The sequence below is a fragment of the Carcharhinus amblyrhynchos genome, chromosome 20 (assembly GCF_965287045.1).
Source record: "Carcharhinus amblyrhynchos chromosome 20, sCarAmb.v2.hapA, whole genome shotgun sequence".
NCBI lineage: Eukaryota > Metazoa > Chordata > Chondrichthyes > Carcharhiniformes > Carcharhinidae > Carcharhinus > Carcharhinus amblyrhynchos.
In genome coordinates, this window is record NC_137343.1 from 18,768,502 (window position 1) to 18,782,602 (window position 14,101).

Genomic DNA, 14,101 nt, shown 5'->3' on the forward strand with positions numbered 1-14,101 from the left:
AGCCTTGTCTGATCCAGAGTTAAATTACAGAGAGTTTGGCTCAGGTGAAAACCCAGTGGGAAGGCCTTGCAAAAAATGTTATTGTCACCTGCACTTATAAACCTTCCGGTGGAGAAATCTGAATTCTGCCCCATCTCCACTTAGCAGCCTCAGCAGCACAAATTTCTCCTGTCACCCAGTTCCACCATTCTGCTCATTGTCCCTTTTGTGTCACATTCTTCCCTGCCATTGTCAGTAATTGACCAGCCACAGTGGTTTATTAACTGCCACCTGCTGTGAGATTGTGTTGCCACATAAATGGCAGACACCAGTGGAGTGGAGTCAGAAATGGTTCCAACTCTACTATTTTCTTTGTCGGGAAGATTCTATCCAATTTCGCATGGTGCTGTGGACACATGAATTTACAGTAAATTTATGCACTGTATAGAATAGTGTGACCATTGCTGTGTCACATTTATAAAGATGAATGTTTTCCTGTATTAGTTGCCAAATGATCTTGCGGTATTGAGCAATGAGTCAAGAGTTGTCATATTATAGTGAATAGGAACTGCAGCCTTGTATCTTTTTTAATTAATTGTTGTATTAATGCCATTGTTGGACAATGAGAACATAAACCAGATGGCAAGTAGCTAAAGAGCTTCATTGTCTTCATTCCTGTGTGGGAAAAAGTATAATTTGTCAAATCGAAAGTAATAAAGTAATTTCCATTTAGCGCAGTGATGAAGATATTCCATGTTGCAAGTTATTCACTTTTACTGATCCTTGCTATGTATGATTCCGCATGGTGTTGGTGGTATCTCAGCACTTCAGATGAATGTCCACTGTTCACACCTGAATCTGTTCAGCAGGGCTGCTCTGAGCTGACTACCACCACATTTACACTTTCCTGTTAAGGATCATCAGGTCAACATTTAAAAGTCCTGGCTGATTCTTCTCCCTCACTGTGCTGTGGCTTGACAGTTCCGGCATAACATCCTTGCTCTTGTATTCTATGTCTTGTACATTTAAACAGTTGTAGGTGATGACTGAATTCTTCCCTTGACTTTTTCAGAGCTATTTAATTACTAATTTGGCTGTATTTAAATTGATCTACTCATTTTTAAAATTCTTTTGTCATCTGGAGCCTTGAATGTTTGTTGCAATCAGACAATCTGATGCAAAGGTGCCATTTGTACTGTAATGAGCAAGTGACTTGGAGGTACATGATATTATCCTGTGATATTTTTTAAAAATTGCTCTTTGGATGAGAGGGCATTGCTAGCAGTCAGAATTTGTTGCCTGTCCTTTTTTGCCGCCAGGAGGCTAGGGCAGGCCTTCTTGAAATGCTTGCAGTTTGATACAACTTATTTGCTTGTTAGGCTATTTTAAAGGGCCATAGGGACCAGTGTACCACCCAGACCCCACGATAACGTTTTGTTGGGTGTTGGAACTAGACTCCTTCAAAGATAGCCCAGATAAGTCTGGACTTTTTCGCCAAGGTCAAGTGTGAAATTAGATGTAATGTCTGCTCTTGTCAGCTTGGATCTATTCGGGGGAACTTTCACATCCTGCCTGTCATGGGAATTGTAGTGGAGAAGTGCTGGTTGGACCATGCAAAGGTAGGGATTTTCTGGTTTTGGGGTGAGTGCAGCTGGAAAATCCCACCCAGTATGTCTCTGTTGTGGAGACCATGAATTGGATTCAGTTTGAATTTGAATTGAGTTTTGGAGCAAGGAAGGAGATGAATTATGGCTTTGTGCTGTGCACTCTGCGGACTGGCTTTGTAACACTGAGAAAGGAATAAAATTAATAAAGGTGGGTCGGGACCTAAGCATTTAGCATTGCTGAAGGAGTGAAAGATGCCCTCCTGACCCTGTTCAAAGGAGAACAGTGACTTCTCATTCCCGATCAAAATTCCTCTGAATAAACTCCACCAAAATCATTGCTGTCATTCTATTGCCAAAAGTGGCATTTTGCTGTTTGGAAATTGGCTGCCATATTTGAGATAATTCGCTTCCAATGTAATTGATTCAATGTGAAGTATTTTAGCAAGTTCTGAGATCATGATCAGGCTCTGCATAATTAGAAATCTTTCCTTTCTAGTATGTTCCAGAACACATTTAAGAACAAATAATCAGAAAACAGTTAGCTTTTCACATCACAGATGGCGTATTACTGAAGTTCTTTCAGTCATATAAATACGTGGCTATGTAATCGCACTTAATCCACTCCTTATTTTCAGGCTTCTGAATTCATGATGGAACGTTTGTAGTGCACTACTACAAACAGTGTTTCAGATTTATTATCCCAGTCATGGTCTTCGAGGTGTTAACAAACTGGCCTGGTGACTGATTTGTGCAGTCACTAGTTATGATAGCAGATGACAGTGTGAGTGTCGCATTGCTGCTTTGCTAAATGAGTCGTGCTTTATTGCTCCACTGCAGTAAGCTGTATTAACTGGTTCGTAACAAAGTGGTTCTGTAATGCTTTTAGTAGCCAGCATCTGGTGTGATCAAATTTCTCCCGTAATTATCTAAAGGTAAATGATGTAGGGAAAAAACTAAATTATTTCAGAATCACTGAGCAAGAGGTGAGCCACTATTAAATATTGCATGAGTTTATGTTTAATAAAAATGAAAATGTCTTCACAAATTTGGTGATTTTTCATTCATGAAATTATTTTGAAGTGTTTGGAATCCTCAGTTAAATAGGAAAAAATAATGTTTTGTACTAACACAATACCATTTTTATGCACAAACTATTTTAAAATTAAAGTTGGCACACAAAAACAAATTTGACAACAAGAAATGAAAGAAAATTGAATCTACCAGTAGTGTCTATTCCTTCTTCAATTGCAAATTCTCTGAGAAAATTTTGTACCTGACTTCCTTGAAGGTACTGACTGCTTGCTGGTGTCTAATTCTACAAGTGCATCGTTCAAACACCCATTGTTTTCAAGGGTAAACCTGAACAGTCATTTGGCTATTAGGCATCAAGAGCCCATTGCTAAGGGGCAACCTGGTTGAAATTCTTTTCTTTATCCAGCAACCTGTAAACAATAGAAAGAAAGAATGACCATGCATTTGTTACCTCTGCCACTGAAGGTGGACGGAGGTAATATTTTCATCCCTGTTTGTTCGTCTGTTGGTAAACAAAATATCTCAGAAACTAATGGTGATTTCAGCAAAACTTAATACTCAGATAGGGAAAAGCACAAGACAGAACTGGTTAGTTTTCTTTGAAGATGTGGATCCGCATCCTGAAATTTAAAGGATCTGTTAATGAGTGAATTGACTATTTTTTTGAATGTTACAGGGTTTTTTTTTAAATGTTGTTGATTGTCTCAGCTGCTGTGGTGAAATTTGTTGCAATTGTCAGACCTCATGAACACTTGACAATCGATAGTTACTGTTGAAATGTAGGCAACATAATAGGCAATTTGAGCACTGAAGATCTTGGTTGAGGGATAAATATTGACCAGGACACTGGAGATAACTCCCCTGCTCTTCTTTGAAATAATGCTAATTTTATTTTGATGCGAAAAAGCAGAAAGCGTCTCAGTTTAACATCTCATCCTAAGACAGCATCTCAGACAGTGCAGCATTCCTTCAGTTCGAATGTGAGCCTAGATTTCCATGCTGCAATGGACTTGTACCCACAACTGACTCCAAAGTGAGAATATTACCATGGTTGAAAGAGATGGTGGCATAAACAAAAGGTCTAGAAACATCTATGACAATGCTGAAACATGTTGCTAATGGATGGTGTATGGTGCAGGAAATTGGAAGTTTAAGCTTCTTTGATAAGTGGGAGTGGGAAAGGGGAATTAAATGGTCCCATATTGACTTGCTGGTGACAAACGATGCACCATTCTATTTGTTGAAATATTCTTTGAAGTAAAAGTGAAATACTGTGGATTCTGGAGATCAGAAATAAAAACAAAATGTCCTGTAAAAGCTCAGTATGTCTGCAGCATCTGTGGAAAGAGAGAAACAGAATTAACCACTGCGAACTTCTGTCCTCATCTGCAGCTGGAATTCTCTAATGCCGCTTCAGTGAATGTGGCTGAGTGCCACATTCTTCATTCTCACTGGCAGTGGAGAATGAGAAAGGAGAATCCTGCACAATATTTTGCGTCCAATATGACTGTTCTTCGGAACTGAACAGAACAGAAAAATGATGGTTTTTGATGTGATGGAACCCTCCACTCCTATTCAAAGGCATAAAATCTATCATATTTTTGTTCGCCTTCAGTTCTAAAAAAGAGTCAGATTGGACTTAAACTATTAAGTCCTGTTTTTCTCTCTCCACAGATTTTACCAGAACTCCTGACTCCTGCCAGCACTTGTTGCCTTTATTCACTAAAGTGTTGGTGTATCAAAGAGTCAAGAGTTTCCATTCTGTAAATAGTTCATGACATCTGATGCTTGTCTATGTGGCCACTTCACACAAGTGAGCATAGGCCATGCTGATCGGCCAGGTAATCAGTCTTTGGTAGTGTTGGTTGAACAAGGAATATTGGCCAGGATACAGGGAGAACTCCCTGCTGTTCGTCAGATAGTGCCTGGGAATCTTTTACAGCCACTAAAGCCAGCCAATGGACTCTTGATTCATCATCTCATTCCAAAAGGCAAGCCCATCTGACAATGTCGCACCCCTCAGCAATGTACTGAAATGCCAGTCTAGATTACATACTTAAGTCCATAGCCCAGCTTGAACCCATGAAGTTTTGTCTGAAAGGCAAGGATGCTATCTTCTGCCTGAATTAATTGTAATCAGTATTTAAGTCTTCTGTAGAATGCCTGTAGCAACTGCAAAGACCTCATCAACAAAAACATTTTAGCTCTCTCAACCATCCCACTCTCCACACTCCCAGTCTGTCCTTATCCTCCCACAAAAGCTCAAAATATAACAGTCACAACCCCAGCTCTTTTAAGCTTGCAGTGCTGAAGGATACATTTATACAAAATTCAATTCTCAGTGAAGCTAACTGTAGTTCAAATTAATTTTGTGTGTTTAATGTGGAGAGCAGGAGCTGGTTGAAAGGAGCTCATGCAATGAATTTGTTCCAAAGGTTGTGCACTCAACATATAGGGCTCTGGGGAACTCTCTTAAGGACTGCAATCAGACTGACTTGCTGATGGGATTTAAAAGAGTATCCCAAGATGCTGGGATGTTTTCAGATAATTTCCAGGAGTTGCTGTTGCAATAGCAAGCCTCTGCCTGTGGATGTCATCGGGCTTGTTATTCACAGCATTAAATGGTCAGATTGCAATGTATTTTCCTGCTTCTCCAACCTCCCATTGTGCTGGCATCTTCTCTAACAGCGATGATTTAACACAGCATGGAGCTAATGTCATACACATCAAAAGAAAAGCCGTATGACTTCCTTCTGTGCTGTAACCATTTTATGATTCCGTGATTGTCCATTTTACAAGTTTAATTGGCTTCCCACCTCTGAGCGTGCTGCTGTCACTAAATGTAAACTGCCTTTGGCAAAGTGGGAGGAGGCTTGAATATTAGCAAGGAATCAGCCTGATGCATTTTTCTCTGATTTTGCTTGCTCTCCTGCTTCCAAAAGTCTGTTAACATTCCCTCCGATGAAATGCCTTCTCATACCTTTTCATGCCTTTCTAAAGGAGGAGAGGGAGATTAATATTTTACAAAAATGCTGTGAATTGTGATGCATGGGGTTCAAGCAATGGGCATGCTATTGGACTGGTCTGAATTTAAACGTGTACAAAGGCTCAACATTTCTGTGGTCCCCACGTTTTCTACTGGTGTCCAGAGCTTTGTGCTGCTTGAGATCCTGCAGAGCCAGGTTAGCACATTGTTTATTTAGAGCGTGGTCCAATTTCATGTCACATTTGTATTTACTCCTCAGTATTTTGTTTATTTCAGCTGACCCAACACAGATGTACCTCTTTACCTTGAAATGCCCTCTTAATGGTTTCATTGAGGTGTTCTGTTCCTGGGGCTACATTTATTTTTGCTTGATCTAAGGATGTCCAATATTTGAAGACAAAGCAACAAAAAGTAAATAACAACTGGATAACATAATTCAGAAAATAAATAGTTGGTTTCTTATTTCTAACTTTATGATAGTAACAGTCAGTTGGTAGTGATGAAAGGGCTGTTTCCTTATTTGCCTTAATCTAGTTTGATATTTCTCATTGGTGAGGCTGCTTTATTCATCTGCTGTTGCCCAACTGAAAGGCAGAAGATCTTAATTGAGGAATGGTGTATGTCACCATAAAACAGGAGTGCAGCTGATGTAAAATGATGGTGGGAAAGAGAGAGAGAGAAAATAATGCATAGGTTCATTGTTCACTTTTGACTTTAGCACCTGTGGGAAAATTTTATTTTAAATTGAAATTTGTTCTATTTTTGAAATTAAAGTTTTACTGCCTTGGAGGATAAAGGTAAAATACCTCCCTAATTGTATTATCAAGAAGGTATCTTTCTGAATTGTATAACAGCCTATCTGATCACTGCTTCTCCTTTTTCCTTCTTTTCCCCAGGACTGCCCCTTTATAGTCTGTATGACCTATGCTTTCCACACACCTGACAAGCTGTGTTTTATTCTTGACCTGATGAATGGTAAGACAAAATATTCTAATCTTTGTAAACTGGGATGAGACCCAGATTAAGTCTGCTCACTAACTAGGGGCTTAATGGAGCAAGAGGGATGAGTGTAATACTTTTCCGTGGTTTAAATTAGTCCATCTCTTTATTATTTAATTCTTTATTTACATAATTCGGTGAACATTCAATCTCGCCAAATTTTTATTAAATAATTTTTTCCTTTTTTTTATGATCACTTATTTTCAGCAAATTTGGTGCCACTCTTCGTGATCTGTGTAGTTGCTGTATGTCAGCCTCAAACACTGTCAGGTCAAATATTGCACAAGTAGATGCAAAATAAAGCTTTCCCTGCATGGATGCATCAAACACAATCAAGTTTAGAATTAGAATATAAGCCTCCTTTTACATTGCCCCATTCAAGCACATTTAGTTTAGAGTGAAATTGACTTTGCTACCTCATCCTTCCTACATTGTGTACTTCACAGCTCAGTAATGTCACAATGTTGCCCTAACTTTTTAAAAGGCATTTGATCCCATTTTCAATTCAAAAAAATAAACTTGAGTCGCTTTTTGAGAAGCTGTCACTTTTCTTTTATTCTTAATCTAACCAATGCATTTTCAGTCAAAAAGCTGACAGAATTTTTCTTTCTGCCTGCTGGTAAAATTAGGAATCGATTTGCTAATGGAAATAACTCTGGGTGGGATATGTTAGCGAGTACAGCATAATGAATAACAACACAAAATGGGAGAAACAAAGGAAGGTTGTTCAGATCATGTAATGCATACCTGATCATTCCAACCGTTTTCATGTTCCTCTGCCTTGCTGGTATTTTTCCATCTGTGAGAGATGATAGGAGTACAGCATCAAAATTTGGTTGAGATTAGATGAGAAATAGTCCGTATAGATGTTTATCCTCCACATCAGCAGTAATTCTGATCCCGTATACATGTTCTACTTCTGTTTCCCTTGTTTAACTATTTTTCCGTTTCTTAATGTTGATCAACATTAAGAACTATTAAGTTCTGACATGGGTAATGAGGTCTATAGCCAAACAAACCTCTTCATATAGATTTTCCTGACTATCCTGAATGTCTTATAATTAAATTTACATTTACATCCCCTTCATGTAAAACCCTCAATAAATGGAAATAATCTATATCTATCCTTCCCATCAATTCATAATTTTGAAATATATTGAAAGCCCAATGAGCTGAACAGCAGGGAATCCACCCACAATTTCATATTAAGTGGAGCTTCATGATAGTTGATGAGGCCCCATTCCCACATGAATGCATATTTATGTACACCTGTAGCCTCTAAACATGGTCTTTACAAAAACAACAGATTCAAATGAAAACACAGTAAAGTATTAAATGTGTGAAGAAGTTAGTTTATTTAATTTGCTCACACCTTACATTGGCCTGATCTTGACAAAGGCTGTGGTTTTTGCATTGAACAATGTCAGGAGTTAGCTCTGGAAAAGCTGCTTAATAATTTTCTGCTCAGGTGAGAAGGTGGTCATTCATCAAGCTCTTCAGGGTCAATGGGTTCCTCAGTTGAAGAATGTGCTGCATCTACAATTGCGTCATCTGTCAGCTCCTTTGTGCAGGGCACAGCATCATTCACCTCTGTAATTGTCTCTGCTGGAATTTCCATGCCAGCCTCCCACAGGCAAATGAAAAGTGTCTCATCATTGGGTTAGCTGGCTTCACTCTGCTTCTCATTTTTAACATCTTGTACAATCATAACTTGTTTGAACCCAATCTCTAAGCAGTAGCATTTTAACTTTCTCAAAGGTTCAGCTATACTTAGAGGCATTGCAACCCTTTCATTTCAATGTAAAATGATGGCTTGCCCAGCTCTCCCTCTGCGCTTGTGATCAAACTCCACTCTGATTGTTTGGTACGGTCCTACAGGAAGGTTAGACAAGTTTGGCAAATCCAGAGTTACCAGTATGAAACTTTGGCTTATTGCAGTCATCGGTCTATGGGATTTGCCATTATGTCAGTGGGAATGGTTGGTGACTTTGACATAACTGGAACATGGTATCATGTCATTGCAAATTCACTGTTAAAATATCCTGTGACCTCCTTTGAATAATTTAAACACTCCCAAATGAGCTTGGGTCACTTTGTAGTATTTCCACCTCTGACTTAGATGGTAATGGATTAAAGATGTACCCCACAACTTAAAAAAATGCCATCTGAATGACATTCTGATTCTAATGAATGCTGCGTTTCCCAAGTGCCATCATGTGGATGGGATCTGAAACCAAGACCCTGTCAGCTGTCTTTGGATTCATGTGGACATTAAAGATCCTGTAGTATTATTTGGAGAAGAATGAATAATTCTTCTATTGTGCAGCCCAACATTCCTCCTCTGATCGTGTTTCAGAGTGTCATTTTAAGCATAGTGTTCTTCTAAGCCTTTTCTCCTATGTTATTGTTTTACTGGCATCTGTTGAGGTTTCTGAACGTGTCTGTGAATTGGAGATGTTTCAGTCTGCAAGAGCGTGTTCTGCAAGCAAGACCTCTTTTACTTGTGTTCCTATATTCATCATCATCTGCTGCCATGTTTGCCTGCAAAACAACAGTCACTGCAATAAATTGTGTAAACCAAGTGGTAAAATAAATGCAAATCATTCTTTTTTTTCTGCTACCAAAACCAACAATGCTAGCTTATCTTAGTTAACTAGGTAATTGTGAGGGCAGCAATAATGGAGCAAACTGGTGAAGGTGTATGGAATGTTTTAATAGATTCAATATCACGTGGCTATCTGCTTGTCCTATTTCTAGGTGGAGATTTGCATTATCATCTTTCACAGCATGGCGTGTTCTCTGAGAAGGAGATGAGGTTCTATGCTGCTGAGATCATGCTGGGCCTTGAACACATGCACAACCGATTTGTAGTATACAGAGACCTGAAGGTAAGATGAGACTTAAATACTCTTAAGTTAAACTTAATATAAAACCAGACAATACACAGCAGGTTGTGTCAGCTTCTGTATTGTGTTCTTTGGAAAATAATAAATAATTTAAGGGAAGTTCTTCCTTTTCTAAACTGTGAATGTTAACTGTACACAATAGGTCTGAGATAACAGATCATTGACATTTTGGTTGGGTAAATTTTTCATCAGAAACCAGGACTGAGAAGATAAAACAGGTATTGTAGTAAGGTTGAGAAAAATTGGACAGAGAAGGATCAGCAGAGAGGAAAGTAAATGGATTAAGTGACCTGCAAACTGCTAAATCGGTGTTACAAAAATCAGCATTGAGGTGACACTGAAACGAGACTGACACTGGATGAGAAAATAAACAAGAAGAGAAAGCAAGGAAAAGCTACAAATGCAGAAAATCTGAAATCAAAACAGCAGACGTTCCCAGAACTTGGTGGGCCACTGGTTCTAGAAATGTTTTTAAAAATGGCCAGCAGTATGACCTCAAAACCAAAATGTGTCATCACTATATACACGAAAATGCCCCCACCACCAGATATAGGCCAACATCAAATAACAAACTGTTCCTGTTATAAAGGAAATTAAGAATATAGCAAAGATATTGCAATCCAGCACAAAAGGACCATGATTTGTATAGGTGGGCAGCTAATTGCCAGTTTTAAGTGGGAGGCTGTGCAGAAGCCCATTTACGGGCTAGTCTAAATCCATTGGGCTTTGGGCATCAATTGGGTAGAAGAAGAGCGGCTATCAGTTGAATTTCAACCCCCATGTGTTTAATATAAGATAGTGTTCCTGGCTTTATAAAACATTGCATCCTCTGGCTTATGATGATGCAAAATAGGGGATTTGCTTGTGCGTCACATCAAATCCTTGCATCCAGTATGCAACTCATAATTCTCCAGATATTGCAAACCACTCAACACATAGTTATAAATATGATGCTAATGCAATAAAGAAATATAATTATTGGAGATGGAAATTTTACAAACTGTTTACTGACCTCCTAAGTGGTGGCAACCACTGCTATCACGGATAGCTAAGGTTCTTGTGATCCCACTTTACCTGTGGTCTTAAGTCGATAGGCGAGTAGGTCGGCATCATTCCAACACTCCAGAGTACTTGAATTATAGTATATTAGTATGTTATTTATGAAAAATAATGCATCTACCATCATATCACAATAAAGATGTAAAATGGTCTTTTTTTTAATAAAAGGAAAGCAAGCCAGTGGTTGACATTTTTGACCTGCAGGTTGCAATTCCAAACATCAGTTAAATACTAGATGATCTGAGGTAGTATTTATTGATCAGCAGTTAAACTTTGTGGCATTAAAGATTTGTGAATGCACCACAGAGAAAGAAAAATATTTGTGTTACACAGTGTGTATCATCTTTTCTAAAACAATGCATTATTTGCGTACTGCAAGAATCTTTGGGAGTTGTTTAAATTTGTTAAATGCAGAATCGTACAATTCAGCTTCTCTTCTGCTGTTTTCAACCTTGAAGCTGTTAAGAGTGGAATAAAAGGGACAGTGGCAACGTGGATACAAAATTGGTTGAACGACAGAACACAGAGGTAGTGGTTATTGGATATTTTTCCTGTTCGAGGAAGGTTTGGATAATCAGAAGCTTTTTCCAGGATGGAAGAGTCAATTATTAGGGGCAAGGTTTAAAGTGGATGTACAAGGCAAGTTTTTTTACACAGGTGGGTGCCTGGATCTCACTGCCAGGGGAGGTAGTGGAAGCAGGAACAATGGCGACTTTTAAGGAGCGTCTTGACAAATACATGAACAGGATAGAAATAGACGGATATGGCCCCTGGAAGGGTAGGGAGTTTTAGTTCAGTCAGGCAGCATGGTCGATGCAGGCTTGGAGGGCCAAAGGGCCTGTTCCTGTGCTGTGATTTTCTTTGTTATTTTGTTTGTAATGGGGTTCCCCTGGGGTCAGGGTTTGGACTCTTGCTTTTCCTGATGTATATTAATGACCTAGACTTTGGTGTACAGGGCATAATTTCAAAGTTTGTGCGTAATTAAAAAAAATTTGGAAGAGTTGAGAACTGTCAGGAGGTCGCATAAACCTCAAAGGGATGTAGACAAGTTGGTGGAAAACGCAGACAGGTGGCTGATGCACTTCAGTGTCGAAGTGTGAGGTGATTCATTTTGATAGAACATGGAGGGAGCATATAAAATAGAAGGGTTCAATTCTAAAGGGGGTGGTGAAGCCAAGGAACCTTAGTGTATAAGTCATTGAGGGTGGCAGGGAAAGTTGAGAGAACAGTTAATAAAGCATACAGTACCCTGGGCTTTATTAATAGGGGCATAGATTACAAAAGCAAAGAATTGTATATTGAATTTGTACAGGTCACTAGTTCAGCCTCAGCTGGGCTAATGTGTCGAGCTCTAGGCACAGCGCTCTAAGAAGAATATGAAGGCATTAGAGAGGGTGGACACAGCAGTTCATGACACTGATTCCAGGGATGAGGAAGTTTCGTTTTGAAAATAAATTGGAGAAGTTAGGACTTCTTTAGAGAAGAAGGCTGAGAGGGGATTTAATAGCAGATTCAAAATTATGAAGGATCTAAACAGCGTAGATAGGCAGAAACAGATACCACTCGTGCAAGGATTAAGAACAAGAGGGCACAGATTTAAAACAATTGGCAAAAGAGAAAAGGAAATTAAACTTAACTGAAAAGAAAAAATGTGCAGGGTTATGGGGAGAAGGCAGGATTGGTACTAGATGAGATGCTCATTTGAAGAACCCATGCAGACACAAAGAGCCAAATGGCTTCCTTTTGCACCAGAGAAGATGATGAAGGGGATGGATAGGGTAGAGGTGGAGAGGTTCTTCCCGCTCAGAAGGGACAGCAGGACTAGAGGGCACAGCCTCAAGATAAGGTGGGGGGGGGTGCAGTTTAGAACAGAGTTGAGGAGGAACTTCTTCATTCAAAGAGTGGTGAATCTGTGGAATTCTCTGCCTGTTGAAGTGGTGGAGGCTACCTCGCTAAATATATTTAAGACGTGGGTAGATAGGTTTTTGGTAGGCAAGGGAATTAAGGGTTATGGGGAGAAAGCGGGAAAGTGGAACTGAGCCACTTCAGATCGGCCATGATCTTATTGAATGGCGGGGCAGGCTTGAGTGGCTAGATAGCCTACTCCTGCTCCTATTTCTTATGTTCTTATAACAATTCAGTGATAAGCCTCAAACATTCACTCAGGTTTCTTTATAATAAATATGTAACAAAATAAATAGGAAATAGGCTGGAGATCCAAATGATACAGTATCGTGAAGACAAGCTTATGGCTTTTGTCATTATGAGATAAATACATTTATGTGATTATGTCAGCAAAATGTGACTTCTGGGAAACTCTTGAGCACTGATGGACTGACTTGCATTGTGTGCAATGTGTAGCAACTCTGTAAATGTACAGTGTTTACTGTATACAGCAGTGTCATTCATCCCCTAATATTCAATATGAAGATTAATCATTATAGATTCTGAAAGTTGACCAAACTGCACAATCCAAAAATGTGCAGGTCAGGTGGTTTGGCCAGGGTTAGTTGTCCCTTAGTGTCCCAAGATATGTAGGTTGAATGGATTAGCCATGTAAGTGTATGGGGTTACAGGAATAGATCAGGGGAAAGGGCCTGGGTAAGATACTCTGTCAGAGAGTCCGTGTAGACTTGGTGGGCTGATTGGGCTCTTTCTGCACTGTCGGAATTCAGTGATTAAAATCAACTGAGCAGAACATTCTGCAATATGTTCAATGAAGGGAGAGCAACAACAGCTTCCTTTTGGAAATAGAGTTGGCAGCTCTGGTTGACATACTTCTGGACATATCATCACAAGAGTTGCTCTTTCCAACCATTCATAGAATCTCTAAGTGCAGAAGGAGGTCCATTGAATCTGGGCTGGCCACAATCCCACCCAGGCCCTATTCCCATAACTCTATATATTTACCCTGCTGGCCAATCAACCTAACCCACACATCTTTGGATGTGAGAAAACCCACACAGACATGGGGAGAATGTGCAAACTCCACACAGACAGTGACCCGAGGCTGGAATTGAACCTGCTTCCTGGCACAGTGAGGCAGCAGTCCTAACAACTGTGCTTCCGTGCCACCCCAACCACCTGCCATTGGTCACTCATCACGGCCATACATGCTGCATATTGCCTTCCTCAATTAATTGAGAAACCAATAGACTCTGGGAAGATTTTTGACTGTCAGTCAAACAACCCGATTTCCATGTCTGTTATTTTTACAACTAATGAATAAAAACAAAATCTCTATTATCCTAATGATTTCTCTCCAGGGTTGTTTGAAATAGTGTCCTGGAGATTAGACATTAAGTCCTGCGGACTCCTGAAGGGTTGACATCTCTAATTGGAATGGGGTGGTTTGAAAGCATGTTTTCTCCACAGGGAACTGACAGAGCAATAAAGCTTTCTACCTTCATTTGTCACAGATTTCAGGAGCTTAGCGAAAGTAAACAATCTGACATCGTGCCACCCTATGAGAACCATATGGTAATGAAAATCAAGGTGTCAGACATCCCAGTGCTTGTTAAATGACCAGTTCA

At 39.5% G+C, this 14,101-nt stretch overlaps 1 protein-coding gene across 2 annotated transcripts in view; it reads left to right on the forward strand.

Moving 5' to 3' along the window:
• The window catches only part of grk3 (G protein-coupled receptor kinase 3), a 247,370-nt gene that overhangs the window by 178,750 nt on the left and 54,519 nt on the right, over positions 1-14,101 (forward strand). For both annotated transcript variants that reach the window (XM_080208191.1, XM_080208192.1), the window contains exons 10-11: positions 6,501-6,579; positions 9,361-9,491. In XM_080208191.1, coding sequence (XP_080064317.1) covers positions 6,501-6,579; positions 9,361-9,491 — 210 coding nt within the window. The remainder of the gene's footprint in view (positions 1-6,500; positions 6,580-9,360; positions 9,492-14,101) is intronic.